This window comes from Osmia bicornis, unplaced genomic scaffold (assembly GCF_907164935.1).
Source record: "Osmia bicornis bicornis unplaced genomic scaffold, iOsmBic2.1, whole genome shotgun sequence".
NCBI classification, from domain to species: domain Eukaryota; kingdom Metazoa; phylum Arthropoda; class Insecta; order Hymenoptera; family Megachilidae; genus Osmia; species Osmia bicornis.
Genome location: NW_025791458.1, coordinates 4148945 through 4162376, shown reverse-complemented (window position 1 = coordinate 4162376; position 13432 = coordinate 4148945). Strand labels below are relative to the sequence as shown.

Below are 13432 nucleotides of genomic sequence, written 5' to 3'. Positions count from 1 at the left end.
TTGAAAGAGGGGAAAGCAACAGGAGGGGACGGGATCCCGAATGAAGTATGGAAGTATGGAGGGGAAATAGTAAAAGAGAGAATGTGGGAAATTTGTAATAGGGTATGGAGAGGAAAGGGTTGGCCAGAAGACTGGTCGGAGGGGGTGGTAGTGCCCATAGTTAAGAAAGGAGAAGGAGAAAAGGTAGAGGATTATAGAGGGGTGACGTTGACGCAGACGGCGTATAAAATATATGCAGCAGTTTTAGCAGAAAGGCTAAGAAAAGAGATAGAGGAGAAAGGGGCACTTCCCCCAAACCAGACAGGATTTAGGAAGGGAATGGGGACAATGGATAACATCTATGTACTGAATTATTTGATAAATAGACAGTTAGCTAAAAAGGGAGGGAAGATGCTGGTGCTATTTGTGGATATGAAGGCAGCGTTCGATTCAGTAGATAGAGAGGTGTTAGCAAGGTCAATGAGGAAGGCAGGGGTAAGAGAAGGGCTAGTGAAGAGATGCGTGGAGGTTTTGAGGGAAACGAAGAGTAAAGTGAGGGTGGGGGAGAAGGAAGGGGAGAGCTTCTGGACGAGTAAAGGGGTAAGGCAGGGTTGTCCTTTGAGCCCAATCTTGTTTACATTGTTGCTAGCAGACATGGAGGAGGAAATGAAGAAAGGGAGATGGGGGGGTGTGAGGTTGGGAGGAGAAAAGATCTACACGCTGGCGTATGCGGATGACGTAGCGGTGATGGCGGAAGACGAAGATGGGATGAAAGGGTTAATGGCGAGACTGGAAAGGTATATAGAGGAGAAAATGCTAGAGGTGAATGTGGGAAAAACAAAGATGATGAGATGTATAAAGGGAGGCGGGAGGAGAGGGAGGATGACATGGAGGTGGAAGGGTGACAAGATAGAGGAAGTGAAGAAATTTAAGTATTTAGGGTACGTGGTGACGGCGAACGGGAAGCAAGAAGAGCATGTGGAGGAGAGAATGAGGAAAGGTGCGGTGGCTATGAGACAAGTGTGGGGGATAGGAAAAAGGAAATTTGCGAAAGACTGGGGTAGAAGAATATGGCTATTTGATAGATTAGTGTGGGCAGTAATGAGTTATGGGGTGGAAATATGGGGATGGAAAGAGAGGGAGAAAATGGAGAGGATACAAGAGAGGTATTTAAGATGGGTGTTGGGAGTAGAAAGATCTGTGCCAGGGTATATGGTAAGAGAGGAATTACAGAGGGAGCTATTAGCAGGAAGGGCTGGAATGAGGGCATGGGGATATGAGAGGAAGTTGAGTGAAGGTAAAGGGGGGTACCTAGCGAGGAAATGCTGGATGGAGGTAAGAGAAAGAGCAAAAAAAGGTAGGGCGTTAGAGGGGTGGGAGGAGGAAAGGAGAAAGTTTTATGAGAGAAAAGGGTGGAGAGTAGAGGAAGTAGAGGAGATGAGAGAAGAAGGGCGGTTGAGGGGGGAAGAGCTGATAAGAAAGGAGAAGAGTATCCAAGAAGAGGAAAGGTGGGAAAGGATTAGGGAATCGAGGTACAATAGGTGGTACAAGATAGTAAAAGGGAAAGGTGTGCCAGGGTACCTGAGTAAAAACTGGGAGGAAAGGAGGTGGCAATTGATAGCGGGTTTTAGGTTAGGTGGTAAAATGAAGGGGGGAAGGTATTGGGAGCAGGAGGAAAAAAGGTGATGTAGGTGAGGTATGGATGAGAAGAGTGGAAGAGATGAGAGAAAGGGCGAGCAGCGGAAACGGGGGTCCAGAAATGAATGGGTGAGGAGTGAATGGAGTGAGTGCTCTCTCTCTCTCTCAACAGAGATTTAGATTTAAGCTAGAAATAAGGGATAGCGTAATTTGTAAGCGGAGCAGAGGTCCGCATTTGTACCCCGCAATGGGAATAAAATAAATAATAATATTATTATTATTATTAAATACATTTTTATTATTATATTTATTTGAAAAAATAAATTTTAAAAATAAAATATTTACTTTAAATTTCAATAGAATAAAGAATTTTAATTATCTTTTTATTATTATTATTTTTTCTTATAGAATATTACCTCCTTTTAGATCTTTTATAGCAAAATGATTTTTTTTTAATGAAAATATTTTAATTCAAAAATCTATTTTTTTTTAATTATTTTATCAATTTCTAGAGTAATCATAACATGAAGTTATTTAAATATTATAAATTACCTATTTATTTTATCTAAACTTACTGTTACGTCGCGAGCAAGATACGGCGCGCGACGTACAATATATAAAAAGAAAAAGAAATTAAATTTGATGCTAATTTATATTATTATTTCTTTTTACGTTCTGAGTGGTTAATACGCGGTTCAGAACGGTATTAGCGCTGCCACCAGTCCCAATCGTGCTCGACGATGTTAGGTCGGTAACGATTGAAACAATTTAAAAGAATCGATATTATTGGTATAGATTATAAAAAGATTATTTGTTGAGTCCGTCAATGCTCTAGTCTCATACGGGCCCCTCGTGCGAATTTGTGCGAAGATGGTAAGCGTGAATGTATAGGAAGGAAGTGTGTTTGAACTAAAATAAATGTGAAACTAGTTATGTGTAGCAAAAAGTATAATCTCAAAAAGAGAAAAACATAACAATAAAAATGGTGTAGTTAACATAAGGTTCGAGCTGTTAGAAATACAGAAAAATGAAAATTATATATATATTAACAAGATAAGTGAAATTAAGTAGTAATGAAATCTATTAGATCGTAAGACACAGAATTTTAAAATGATTTGAGCGGCGATTTCGGCGAACAATTAGTACGCAGTGAGAGGAAACGGTCCCAGGGGAAAACTTCCAAGACCAACGGTCTCGTGGGCCGCCTCTCTTAATCGTAAACGGAATCGTTATTAAAAATGCGAAATGTCTTTGATACCTTGAACGCAATATTGAACAGAACGATCTCGTGGGAAATTTCCAGAACACGCGGTTTCAAGATCGCCCGTTTTGCCTCACTAAATCCAGAATCGTCGTATTGGACAAAATGAAATAGATAACTTACCAAGCTCGATATTAAATAATGCACGATAATATAAATTTGCGTGATAAATGCTGTTAGCTGGGTAGTCTGGAAATCTGGAAGGCAAAGAAGAGATGAAAAACTTGTCACACGCACTACGCGTTCGCGATCGGCCTTTCGACGGTATTATTGTTACGGAAACGATACGAAATTATATACGAAAGTGACGCGACGCGAAGAAAGAAAAATATAATTAATTAACGAACGATTTAAAATTTGGAAGAGAAAAAGATAGATAATTGAAAAGTATGAAATTTTACGTATTCACTAAAGTCTTTGCCGCGGAAAACGAGAACTGCAATCTCCCGGCACTCTGCCTTTTGCAAGGACTTTGGGCAGCTAATTACTACGATTTTCACACGACAACTATTGCTTAACGCGAACACGGGCTCCCCGTCACGTACCTCACGATTTTTCGACGAAGAGTCATTTGCCTCAGTCAAGCGATCGTATCTCAGGGTTCGACCCGCGATCATGGGCCCAAAGTGGGGACATCATTAGGCAAATCAGGGTACGTGTCGAAGGGGAAGGCCCGTGCGTATTGGTTTTGTCTAGGCGCGTTTCCCGAGTTCTCATCCCTTCTTGACCTTCCTTCCGACTCTGTCTTTCGTAGACTATCTTTCTCTTTTTACCCCTCTAGCGCTATGCGAATTCCATGCGTCGCAATTCTAAAACTTTTGGAATATTCGAAATCTATTACGACTTTATTTGTTCGAATTTACTAATCAAAGAGGCTCTTATAAATGATATTTACAAATGATATTTCGGCATCGAAGAACATCTAGCCTTCTTAATAGATGTTTAACTTACTATATTGAATAACTAATAAATGAGTAATGTTAAATTATTCCGTTCTTATTTGTGTTTCGGCGGTTTACGGAACAGGCAATAGATATTTGTAATTATCATCGAATCGCGGATGTATGTAAATACCTTACTGCATTTAATTGTCACTAATTCCGCGTACATCAATTTTTAACGATTTATGTATTTTCTAAACGTTCTACGTTTAACGTTTAGCTGTAGTTCGTTGTCGATGTTTATTGCCTTGGTCGACCTTCGTCTCGAACGTTCGTGAACGTCGGTCGACAAATTTCAAACGTCAGTGGTTGTCACGCAAACCTTCGCATTCGATAGTCATTCAAACAGTTTCATTCCGTTCCATACTAATTGTTTCGTTCCTAATTGCACTCATTCCTTGTGGAAAGGTCGACTGACGCATGCCTTGCAGGTAGGAGAGGTATCTTGCTAGTAGGGTAGAACAAGAATTTTCTTTGTACGGCGCGGTTAGCTGGGAAATTTCCAAGTGCGTCGCACTGCTTAACCGCGCGGCGAGGGATGTTTATGATACCTCTCCCTTAACGGTTTTGACTTTCTATGTTTCCGAACTACGCAGTTTCGACTAGGGAATCATCCCAAGGAAAGGTTGACTTGTATTATTTGAAAGAGCTGAATGTAGCCTGCTTTGTGTGCCTCGCCTGGGATTATTTCCAAGTGCTACGCACTGGCGAGGTACACAAACTTGGTATATTAACGGTTGAACTATTGAAACTAATAAGAGAAAAGGAAAAGAAGAATTATTATTTTAATCTCAAACCCCTTTCTTTGTGCTCCTCGTGTGGAATATTTTCAAGTGCAGCACACTCAACGAAGAGACACAAGTTAGAGGGAGCGCGAACTGGATACGAAAAATGAGAAAAGTCAACCGTAGGGGAATTTGTTCCAAGTGCAGCGCACCGGACGAGAAACGCAAGGTCGGGTTATGAAGTTTTAATCCGGACGTAACATTACTAAAAAATCTTGATTAAAATTTCCAAAATTTTATTTTAAAAATAATTTTAATTTAATTTTAATTTTTTATTTAATTTTTTTTAAAATTTTTATTTATTTATTTTTTAATAGTATTAGAAAATTTATTCATTATTAGATTTACAATTTAATCCTTTTATTAGGCATTATACTTACAGATTTTAAGTTAACTTAAACTTTTAACTTTCAAAGTTAATAATATAATGTATTTTTAAATCTTAATTAAATGATTTTATTCAACCAATCATAAAGATATTGGAATTCTTTACATAATTTTTGCTATATGATCTGGAATAATTGGGTCAGCAATAAGAATTATTATTCGAATAGAATTAAGTATTTCGGGATCATGAAGTTCTAATGATCAAGTTTATAATTCTTTAGTAACTGCTCATGCTTTTTTAATAATTTTTTTTCTTGTAATACCATTTTTAATTGGTGGATTTGGAAATTGATTAATTCCTTTAATATTAGGAATTCCAGATATAGCTTTTCCTCGAATAAATAATATTCGATTTTGATTTTTACCTCCATCTATAATATTATTACTTTTAAGAAATTTTTTAAATCCAAGGCCTGGAACAGCTTGAACTATTTATCCGCCTTTATCTTCAAATTTATTTCATGCCTCTCCTTCAGTTGATTTAGCAATTTTTTCTTTACATATTTCAGGTTTATCTTCTATTATAGGTTCATTAAATTTTATTGTAACAATTATTATAATAAAAAATATTTCCTTAAAATATATTCAATTACCTTTATTTCCTTGATCAGTATTTGTAATGTATTCTTTATTGACTCCCTTTCGGGATGCAAGGCGCTTTTTTGTTACAAGGAGCGGTCCCCAACCTTGTTTACACATTTTCCCTCCAGTCTCTTTGTCCCTTCCATATCTTACGTTTCGTTTGTCTTTCTTTCGTTCTTACTCCTTTATATCTACTTACAATTACAATTGACTGCTCTTGTCCTATTCTTTTCTTTCCATCCAAATCCCGCCCATCTTTACTTTCCTCTCCAAACAAAACATAAGTAATGGAAGTAGGACTACTTTCTGTCATTTACAGTCACCCTTGTAGTAAGAATGCGTAGCTACAAAACTAAATATAAAAATAAAAAATATAAAAAATAAAATAAAAATAAAAATAACAATCAAAATCAAGTTAACTAAATTTAAATAATAAGATGATAATAAGTAAATAATTGGAAAAGTGAGCTCTACAATCCCATTTGCTGATAATACACGTGTCTCAATGCACCTATCCGTAGTTCTGTATTCTTATAATGCGGAAAGTGAAAGTAATAAAGTGATAATAACATATAATATAGCATAGCAAAAATAAAATACAACTAAAGTGGCAACAATAATATAAAAATAAACTAAAAAGTAAAAACAAACTATCTCGGCTTAACTGTCTCTTAGCCTTTACACTTTTAACCAAATAGAACATAAAACTAAACTTAATTTGCACTTTTGTTTGCCTTTTCATTTGTCTGGTGCTATGCCTCATACCGAGTTAAATCTAACAAACATAAACCTGTTACATTCTCTTGATTCTTCTCCTCTCCTCCCTCTTCTTCCTTTATATTTCTTTCGTCCCTCCTCTGCTGTCTGTAGTTCCTTTTTCTGTGCTTTCTTTAATTCGCAGTGTTATCCTCCCAGTTTTGCGTTGTCTCGTTCCATTTCCATTCTTTACCATCAACCCATATTCTTCTGTTATTGAATTCTACCCATTTCCCTTTTCTTCTTTCTTCTCTCGCTTTTTCTTTGATTCTCCATTTCATCCTTCTCTCCTCCATTGAGAGATCTTCGTCTACCGACACCCTCCACCTGTCCCATATTCCATTTTTTGTCCAGACCATTTCCTTTTTGCGGTCTTCCTCCTCCAGCTCCGTCCGCACTATATTTCTGCCCCCTTCTCCCACCCTTTCTGAGGCTCTTATTATTTCTACCTTTTGTCCTAGCTCTTTCTCTAAAGTCTTTCTGATGTAGCTCAGTCTTTCTTCCAGGTTCTTTCCCTCCACTCCCTTCCATATTAGGCTTCTTTTTCTCTTTTCTCTTCTTATTTCTTCTAGTCTTTCCTCCCACAGCTTTTTTCATTCCTCTTTTCTTCTTCTTGCTCCTTCTTTTTCCATTCTTCTTCTCCATTCTTTTTCTCCCTCCGGCTCCTTTATGTCTCCCTCAGATCTTCTCCTCTCTTTCTCTTTCACTTCTTCTGTAGCACCTCTTCCTGCCCTTTCTTCTTTATCTTCTGCTCCTGCGGATCTTTCTTCTTCTTTTTCCTGCACCTCTGCTTCTTCCTCTTTATTTATTTCTTCCCTCCCCCATTTTGTTCTTGCTTCCTTTCCACCCTGGCATTTTTCTTCCTTTTCCCTTTCAGGTCCCACTGCTTCTTCCTCCATGGGCCCTTCTTCACTCAGGCCTCTCATCCTCTTCTCCTTTTCCTCTAGTCTTTCTTTCTTTTCTTTCCATTCTCTTTTCATTCCCCTTTCGAGCCTCCACTCCTTTATTTCTTCTCTTAGATTCATTACTTCTTCTCTTATCCCTCTGAGTTCTCTTAACACTTCCTTTTAGTTTTCCATAACCGCTGTTTATTCCGTCCTTTTTTCTTCCTCACTTTTAACTTTTATTTCTCTGCCGTTCTCTTGGCTCTGCTCTTATTTCTTTCTTTACGCTCAACACGCTCAACACGTGCCTTCTATTCCGCCACGTGCTTTTTCAGTTGTGCCAACCTAATTTTTACCTCCTGAATTGCCGCTGCGCGCTTTGTTCCGCCTGGCGCCACGCGCTTTCCGCATTACCGGCCTAGTTTTATTTCGTTTCCTATGTTCTCACTGCATGTAGCGGTCTCTTACCTTCCCCTTCTCTTTTCTTCCGTTCACTTGCGTTGCTTGCCCCTTCTGTGATACCACTTGATTTTCTTTTGCTCCCTGTGGCGTTTTGTGAGTGCTCTTCCCTTCTCTCTCCTGCTTCCCTCACTCTGTCTGTATCATTGCTCTCTCTCCTTCCGGGCGTTTCTGTCTTTCCCACATTGCTCTTTCTGTCTCTACTTCTTTCATCCATTGTTCTCCTTCTCCGTCTTCTCCTAGCAGCACCTTGACTATTTCTTGCCATCCTTCTTTTCTCTCTTTGCTTGCTCCGCACCCTTCCCAAACGTACTCCCACGTTTCTTGTTCCCATTCGCAAATTCTGCATTTCCTTTTATCTTCACTTTCCCAGTATTTAGCCTCGTTTATCTCGTTTCCCATCCTGAATCTTGCTACTCTTTTCCACCTTTCTTCTTTCCATCCTTTTTCTAAGTACTTAGGCATTCCCTTTTCTTTGATCTCCTTGTACCATTTGTTGTATCTTGCTTCCAGTATTTTGTCCCTTCTTTCTTTTTCTTGCCTCCGTATATCTGCCTCTTCTATCTCTTCGAATCCCATTTCCCCTCTTCTCCGTTTCTCTTCTAGCTTTGTTTGTTCTATCCCTCTTTCTTCGAAGAATTTTTTCCTCTCCTCTTCCCATTTACTTTTAGGTCTCTCACTTTGTTCCCTGTATATCATCTCCTCCCAGCATTTCCTTGCTAATTCTCCTCCCCTCCCCTCCCACATCCTCCTTTCAAATCCCCATGCTAATCTTCCCGCTTTTAAGCTCACCTTCGATCTTTGCGTCTCTTCTCTTATCATGTATCCAGGTGTGCACCAGTCGACCCCCAGTGTCCATTTTAAGATTCTCTCCTGTACCCCTTCCATTTCTTTTCTCTCCTTCCATCGCCAAATTTCGGCCCCGTATGCCATTAACGACCACACCAGTCTGTCCCAAAGCCACAGCCTCCTCTTCCAGTCTTTTCTGAATCTTCTTTTCCCGATCCCCCAGACTTGTCTCGTCGCGGCACTCGCTCTGCTCACCCTGTCTTTTATGTGCAGTTCACTTTTATGTAAGGTTCCGTTAGCCCTACCTCCGTTCTTACTCTGCTTTTGGCCTCCCTCAGCACCTCCTTTATTCTTTCCCTGAGCCCTCTTCTTACTCCTTTCTCCTTTAGTATCTCCATCAACACCCCTCTATCCACCGAGTCGAAGGCAGCTTTCAGATCTATGAAACAGGCAATCACCTTTCCCTTCTCCCTCATTATTTGTCTATTCACCAAGTAGTTCAATACATAAATATTATCCATAGTTCCCATTCCTTTTCTAAAGCCCGTCTGGTTGGCCGGTATCATCCTCTTATTTTCCGCTTCTTGTCTCAGCCTCTCCGTTAATACCGCCGCATATATCTTATACAGTGTAGGCATCAGTGTCACCCCTCTGTAGTCACTAGCGTGTCTTCCATTTCCTTTCTTTTTAATTGGGGCAATTATCCCCTCCTTCCATTCCTCCGGCCAGCCTTCTCCCTTCCACACTCTATTGCAAGTCTTCCAGACCCATTCTGATATTTCCTCCCCCCCCGTATTTCCAGACTTCGTTTGGTATTCCGTCTCCCCCCACCGCTTTCCCGTCCTTCAGTTTTGCCACTGCCTTTCTTATCTCCTCTTTACTTATTTCTTCTTCTTCGTCTTCTTCTGCTATTCTTTCTCCTCCCATTACCACCTTTTCTTCCGTTCCTCCTAGTAAGTCCATAAAATGAGCTTTCCATTCTTCTTCTTTTATGCTTGATTGTGGCTGCCCTCTCTTTTTCCTTTCTCTATTTACTATTCTCCACACGTCCATGTCCGTTTTTGCTCCTTCTATCTCTTTTATGAACCTTTCATTTTCTTTTTTCTTTTTTTCTTCACCCATTTTGTTGTATTCTTTCTTTGCTTTTCTGTAGCTTTCTCCCCCATTACTCCCCCTTCTCCACTCTCTTAGTATCTTCCTGACTTCCTTTTTTCTTTCTTTGCATTCCTCGTCCCACCATCCTCTTTTCTTGCTCTTGCGCCCTTTCTTACTTCCTCTCTCGAGCCCTTTCCTGAACTCTTCTAGTGTTATTTTCATATCGTCGTTCAATTCCTTGTTCTTCGATCTCTTCCAGCTTAGTCCTTCTCTGAATTCTTTCCTCCCCTGCTCCGACCAGTCCCCTCTTGGTGCTGCCTTCCTTCTCCTTTCTTCTACTATGGTTTATTCTCCTCCTCCCTTTATTTCTACTATCAGGGGGTGGTGGTCTGACTCTATCCTGTCCCCAATTTCCATCCTTTTAATCTTTTCCCTTCCTTCCTCCTCTACTATGACATAGTCTATCACCGTTTCTCCTCTGGCCCCTGTATATGTAAATTCCCCGTCCTTGTCCCCTTCTCTAGTTCCATTCAGAATAGACCATCCTGTCTCCCTCAGGGTCTCTAGAAATCTGATTCCTTCCGCGTTTCTCTTCTTATCTTTGGACCTTCTCGTTTCTTCTCTTTCTTCGTCCTCCTCCTCTGTCTTGCTTCCCCCCTCTTCCCCCGTTCTCGCATTAAAATCTCCCCCTATTGTTGTCCTTCTCCTTTCCCCTATTTCTTCTAACCATGGTCTGAGTTCCTTTATCTTTGTTTCCATGTCTCCGTTTACGTATACCCCCACGATCTTCGAGTTCAACTTTCCCCCTTTGCATTCTGCCATTATTATACCCTCTTTCCCCTCCTCCACTCTGATTCCCCCTTCCTCGCCCATTATCCCTTCCTTCACTCCCATTATCATCCCCCTTTTGCTCTTCCTTTTTTGTTTTTCCTTTTCGCTAGTTGCGCTTCCCACCTGTATCCTTTTGGCCTTATCTTGTCCCAACCTTTCTCTTCCAGCCAAGTTTCTATAAGCACTACCACGTCCCACTCTTTTATTGTCTCCCAAAATTCTATGTCTTTATTTAATATTCCTGCGCAGTTCCAAAATCCTACTGTCCAGCTTCCATCCTCCTTTCTTTCTTTTCCTCTTGTCCCTTTTTTCTTCTCCTGTTTCTTTTTTCTTTCTGTTCCGTTTCTTTCATGCTCTCTATCGGACTCCTCGCCTGCTTCTTCGTCTGGATCTTCCACTTTTCTGCTTCTCTTTCTTCCTCTTTCTTCCTTTTGTGGCTTGACGTCCTCCTCTCTCTCATTGCTCCCTATGTCCCTTTCCCCTCTCCCCCCTTCTTCTGCTCCCCTTCATGTGTGGGTTTCCATTCTTTCCCCTCCCCATCCGTTAGTACTTCCTTGTCGCCATCCCATTTCCACCATTTCCCTTCTATTCTTATTTTCTTGTAATCTACCCATACGTTTTTTCCTTTCTCTCTTTCTCCTCTTGTGATTCTTCTTAATGTCCACTGTGTTCTTCTTTCCTCCCAAGTTAGGTCCTCTTCTATTCTCTCTTCTCTTCCCTTTAGCGCCCTTTTGTTCTCCATTATTTTCCTCTTAAGCTCGGCCGTCTTTACTTTTACTTGCATCATATATAGTTCCTTTCCCTTCTCTACTGGTCCCACCGCTTTTACCTCCTCTATTGCGTCCTCTACCCCCGTGATCTTTAAGATTTCTTCTGCTTTTTCTTTCATTTCCTCTCTTTTCGTTTTTGTTCCTCTGATTATTATGTTTTTCCTTCTCTCTTCTTTTTCTTCCCTCTCCAGTTTTCTTTCTATCTCCTTCAGTTTCTCTTCTATTTTAACCCCTCCTAACTCCTCTCTTCTATTTCGTGCTGCATCTTGCGCTGCCTTGAGCATTTTCTCTTCTATTTCTTTCCATCTCGCGTCCTCCACTTCTCTTCTCTCTATCTCCTCCATTTTCTTCATCATCTTTTCCATCTTCCTCTCCAGGTCCCTTTTCTGCTCTATCCATTCCTCTTCTCTTCTTCTCATTTCCTCTCTTAGTTACTCCATCTGTCTTCTTAGATCCTTCCCTAGTAGCTTCATATTTGCGTCCATCCTCTCCATCTTTCCTCCTAGGTTTTTGTCCATTTCTCTTATTAGCTCCCATCCCTCCCCCCTCTTCCTTTCTTTCCTTTTTCTTTTCTGGTGACCTCCCTATTAGCATGCTTTCTTTAAACATCCAGTTGTCTGTTTCACTGTTGCCCCCTCCCCCTTGCCCCTTCCCTGCTTCTTCCTCCTTTTCTTCATCTCTCTTCCTTTTCCATATTTCTTCTAGGTTTGCCATGCTTCCTATACTCTGTGTTCTTTCTCTTGTCAGAGTTTCTACGATTAAGGGTCTCCCTCTGCTTCCCCCTTTCTCTTGTTTTCCCTGCTCACTCTTTCCTTCTCCCACCTTCTTTCCCTCTTTCTCGTCACCCATCTCTCTCTTGTTGCTATACTTCGCCGCTGCCTCTTCCTTATCGACTGCTCTTCTGTTTTTCTCTTCTTCTCTTCTCGATCTAGATGTCTCTCTCTCCCGCCTTTTCTGTCGATCCTGTCACCTCTTCTCTGTTCCTAACCTACAATTGCACCTTTTCTTCTGCTTTCTTTTCTCTTTCTTCTCTCCCCTCTCTCTTACTACTTATCTTTCTTGTCTTTCGCTGTCTCTTGTCTTTTTGCCTCCCTTGGCGCAGCTTCCTGCCCCTCCAATCCTTCTTTATCCTGTTTATTCTAAAATTCTGCTGAGCGAACACTTAGCACTTCTTAACGCAACCGTGTCCCGAACGGGAGTCCAATTACATTTTTTATATTAATAGATATTTTTAATAATAAATTTATTAATCGATTTCTTTTAAAACATCATACTATTGAAATTATTTGAACTATTATTCCAGCAATTATTCTTTTATTTATTTGTTTTCCTTCTTTAAAAATTCTTTATTTTACAGATGAATTATGAAATCCAATTTTTTTTTACAGTAAAAAGTATTGGTCATCAATGATATTGAAGATATGAATATCCTGAATTTAATGATTTTGAATTTGATTCTTATATAAATAAAAATTTTAAATATAATTCTTTTCGATTATTAGATGTAGATAATCGTATAATTATTCCTTTTAAAATTTCTGTTCGAATATTGAGAACTTCTACTGATGTTATTCATTCTTGAACAATTCCATCTATAGGAGTAAAAAGAGATGCCACTCCTGGTCGAATTAATCAAATAAATATTTTTGCTTTACGTCCTGGATTATTTTTTGGGCAATGTTCTGAAATTTGTGATATAAATCATAGATTTATACCAATTGTTCTAGAATCTACATTTGATTGATTAATTGATTGTCTTTATTGCTTCCCTTACGGGCTTGCATGGCACTTTTTCTTTGCAAGTAGCGTTCCTCAACTTTGCTTACATAAATTATTTCTTTGCCTTGCTTTCTTTTTCTTTTCCTGTCTTTTGCTTTTTTCCCTGTTTTTATAAATTAATATCCTATCATATCCTTCTGAACCCATTCGTACAATTATAATTATAATCATTCGTACAAAACCAAAAAAAATAAACAAAGTTATATCGTATATATGATAAACTGAACAAACAACATCAACTAACATAACTGAATACAAAATGATCGTTCTCACCCTACTGTATTCTTAATGTGAAGGCCTGCAAGTAATATTGGAACTATGGCGCTTAAACAATAATAACAAAATAACAAGATAACAAAATATAAAACTATCAAATAATTGTACGTTAGCGTCAGCACGTGTTCAAGGGTTGACACGTGGCAGGGTCAATGCATTTTGGGCTTTGACCTGGGTTTCAAGGATTTCTTAGGATTCTTTAGGTTATCGATACCCCGAG

General features: G+C 39.6%; 2 protein-coding genes across 2 annotated transcripts; both read right to left on the bottom strand.

Annotated features, from left to right (window-relative positions):
* Positions 1-6922: 6922 nt before the first annotated feature.
* On the bottom strand, positions 6923-7354 carry LOC114881648 (nucleolar protein 58-like). The gene has a single exon (XM_029198488.1). The coding sequence runs from the start codon at positions 7352-7354 to the stop codon at positions 6923-6925; it is 432 nt and encodes a 143-aa protein (XP_029054321.1).
* A 1370-nt stretch (positions 7355-8724) lies between these two features.
* Positions 8725-9099, bottom strand: LOC114881649. The gene has a single exon (XM_029198489.1). The coding sequence runs from the start codon at positions 9097-9099 to the stop codon at positions 8725-8727; it is 375 nt and encodes a 124-aa protein (XP_029054322.1).
* Between the last annotated feature and the right edge of the window lie 4333 nt (positions 9100-13432).